This window comes from Papaver somniferum, chromosome 2 (assembly GCF_003573695.1).
Source record: "Papaver somniferum cultivar HN1 chromosome 2, ASM357369v1, whole genome shotgun sequence".
Lineage (NCBI taxonomy): Eukaryota > Viridiplantae > Streptophyta > Magnoliopsida > Ranunculales > Papaveraceae > Papaver > Papaver somniferum.
In genome coordinates, this window is record NC_039359.1 from 111983391 (window position 1) to 111985626 (window position 2236).

The 2236-nt window shown below is 38.2% G+C and overlaps 1 protein-coding gene across 1 annotated transcript; it reads right to left on the bottom strand.

Annotated features, from left to right (window-relative positions):
• Nucleotides 1-564: 564 nt before the first annotated feature.
• LOC113348816 lies at nt 565-1921 on the bottom strand. Its single transcript, XM_026592697.1, has 3 exons — nt 1573-1921; nt 1257-1482; nt 565-1144 (listed from the first exon to the last, which is right to left on the bottom strand). The coding sequence occupies exons 1-3, from the start codon at nt 1834-1836 to the stop codon at nt 708-710; spliced, it is 927 nt and encodes a 308-aa protein (XP_026448482.1). The 5' UTR covers nt 1837-1921; the 3' UTR covers nt 565-707.
• Nucleotides 1922-2236: the final 315 nt, after the last annotated feature.

A 2236-nucleotide genomic window follows, 5' to 3' on the forward strand; every position in this document is an offset into this window, starting at 1 on the left:
GCCATCTTCAAGAGTTTGGTAGTAACATGAAGGAAAGAAAAGAGAAGAAGAAGAAGAAGAAAAAATTAATGGAAGTGAGGCTCTAGATACCAAATGTTAAGGTACCGACCCCAACTCGTCATAAACCTATGGATAAAACTCATCCTATTGACTTATAAACTACCCAACTAAGCTACATCTAACCTATGTGGGACTAAGGTCCCAACAAATAGATACATAAATTGACTAAGCACAAATCTATTAACTCCATCACTTTTAGAAAGAGCATCATCAGAACCCTTAAACAGTAGCAGAGAACCCAAATCATCAAAGCAAAAATAAGACTATGAACATGATTATACCACAGATCTAACCAGCAACTAGTCTAAACCATTCCTGGGACCGGTGGAGAACAAAATTAGCCGAGAAGAAAAAGGAGATTTCTTTGTTGATTTCACCATTGGGGTTTCATAGAGGAGGTGCGTTTTGAGAGAGAGAGAGTCGGTATGTGAGATGGTTTTGTATTGATACTGAATGTGACAGGGTGCAGCAAGGATTACTGTCTTGTCTTGTAGATAAGAAAAATAAAACGGAAATTAAAATCGAACTTTTTCATTATTTGAATTTCCCACCTACACTATAAGGCAATCTGCAGTACAAAATGAATAGGCGGTGCCGGGGTGTGGTCAGTGGTGGTGGTTAGGTTAACAAAAGAATGATACAAAATATTACAAAACTTCAACAGCAGTGCAGTGCACCGTAGGTAATCTCTCAACCAAATTAAATGACAACAGGGAAGTTCTCGGCTTGGTAGACTGACAACTGGACAACGCCTGCTTTAGGGATGAAAAAATGGATGTTCTTTCGCATATTCCAAACCATTTAGCTTCCATGTATTTTTGCTTTCTCCATGGACCCATATGCATTTTGTTTTCTTTCATGCATTTTTTAGCAGCACCACACATTATCTTAATCACTGCGCGTAATCTTTCCGCTTTACCCACAAATACTTCCGGCAATCGACTGCTTAATTGATTGTATTCATTGTTTGCTCTGGCCATCTCAAATTCCGCTCTAAAATTTAACTCAATTACAACTCTTGTAACTTCTCCTTTCCTCTTAGAACTTGAATTGTTGTCCATCACATCTAAGTATACATGTTCACCTGTTGATGCCATTTAATTTAATCAAATTAGTACGAAAAATCTATAATCCTGTTCTTCTCAAATTTATAATAATAATAACACTATGATAATTTTGATTTCAAATTCATTTACCTGATGGAATGTGCGTAGAACTCCTCCATTTAGACTTGCAAATTGCGGCATCAAAACCAGCAGCGCATAAATGATCAGAGACATGTCTCAGAATACAATTCCGACGTCCGTCAACTAAAATCCCACATTTACAAATGGTGCCGGTGATCAATTTGGCTTCTTTCAGGGCCTGTTTGGTTGCGTTCCGGATACTTGATTCCAGAGGGCTACTTTTTGTAATCGTTGCCTGCAAAAAAGAAAAATTCACGTCAGGCAACAAGTTCCTATTTTCCGAAACTGTACAAACCTAAAATTACCAAACAATACGAAAACTTACATGGAGAAGTTGGTGTTGATTTTCCCAGAAAGCTTTTCTCTCCTCTAAATTCTCTACCATTTCCTCATCCTCGTCTCCATCTTCACCAGACGAAGAAGACGATGAAGACGGTTGCTCTTCACCATCAAAAAACGCTAAAACCATATCATCAGTAATATCAACTGCATCATCAACAACAACACGACCTGATGAAAACTTTGATTGATCTTCAAATCCGGTTAAAATCCTTCGACCCATTGGATTAATTCTGCTAGCTCTACCCATGATCGATTATATATTTCTTTCTTGAATCACGTTGTTAATTTACTCCCTGATGATCTTGAAATGATTGGTATTACTGTGCAGAATAAACATTTTCAATGTCTGTTTATATATACAGAAAGATAACAAGAAGTAGGACCAGGAAGGACCCACAATGGCAGCAGCGATGAATCTAGCCACGAACCGCCGCGTAGGGTGGATCTGTGGGTATTATCAACACGTGGATGATATCGACTAGATAAGGTTTACATTGAAGGATGCAGCTGGAATACCACATTCATCTTGCAAGTCTCAGGAACAACATGGATCCACGTCAAGTCCAACCTAATCATTTTGAGGTCTGGATTAAAAAAATCTAACAAAGAAAAATCAGGTATGGGTTTATCGTACTCTGTGAGTAGGG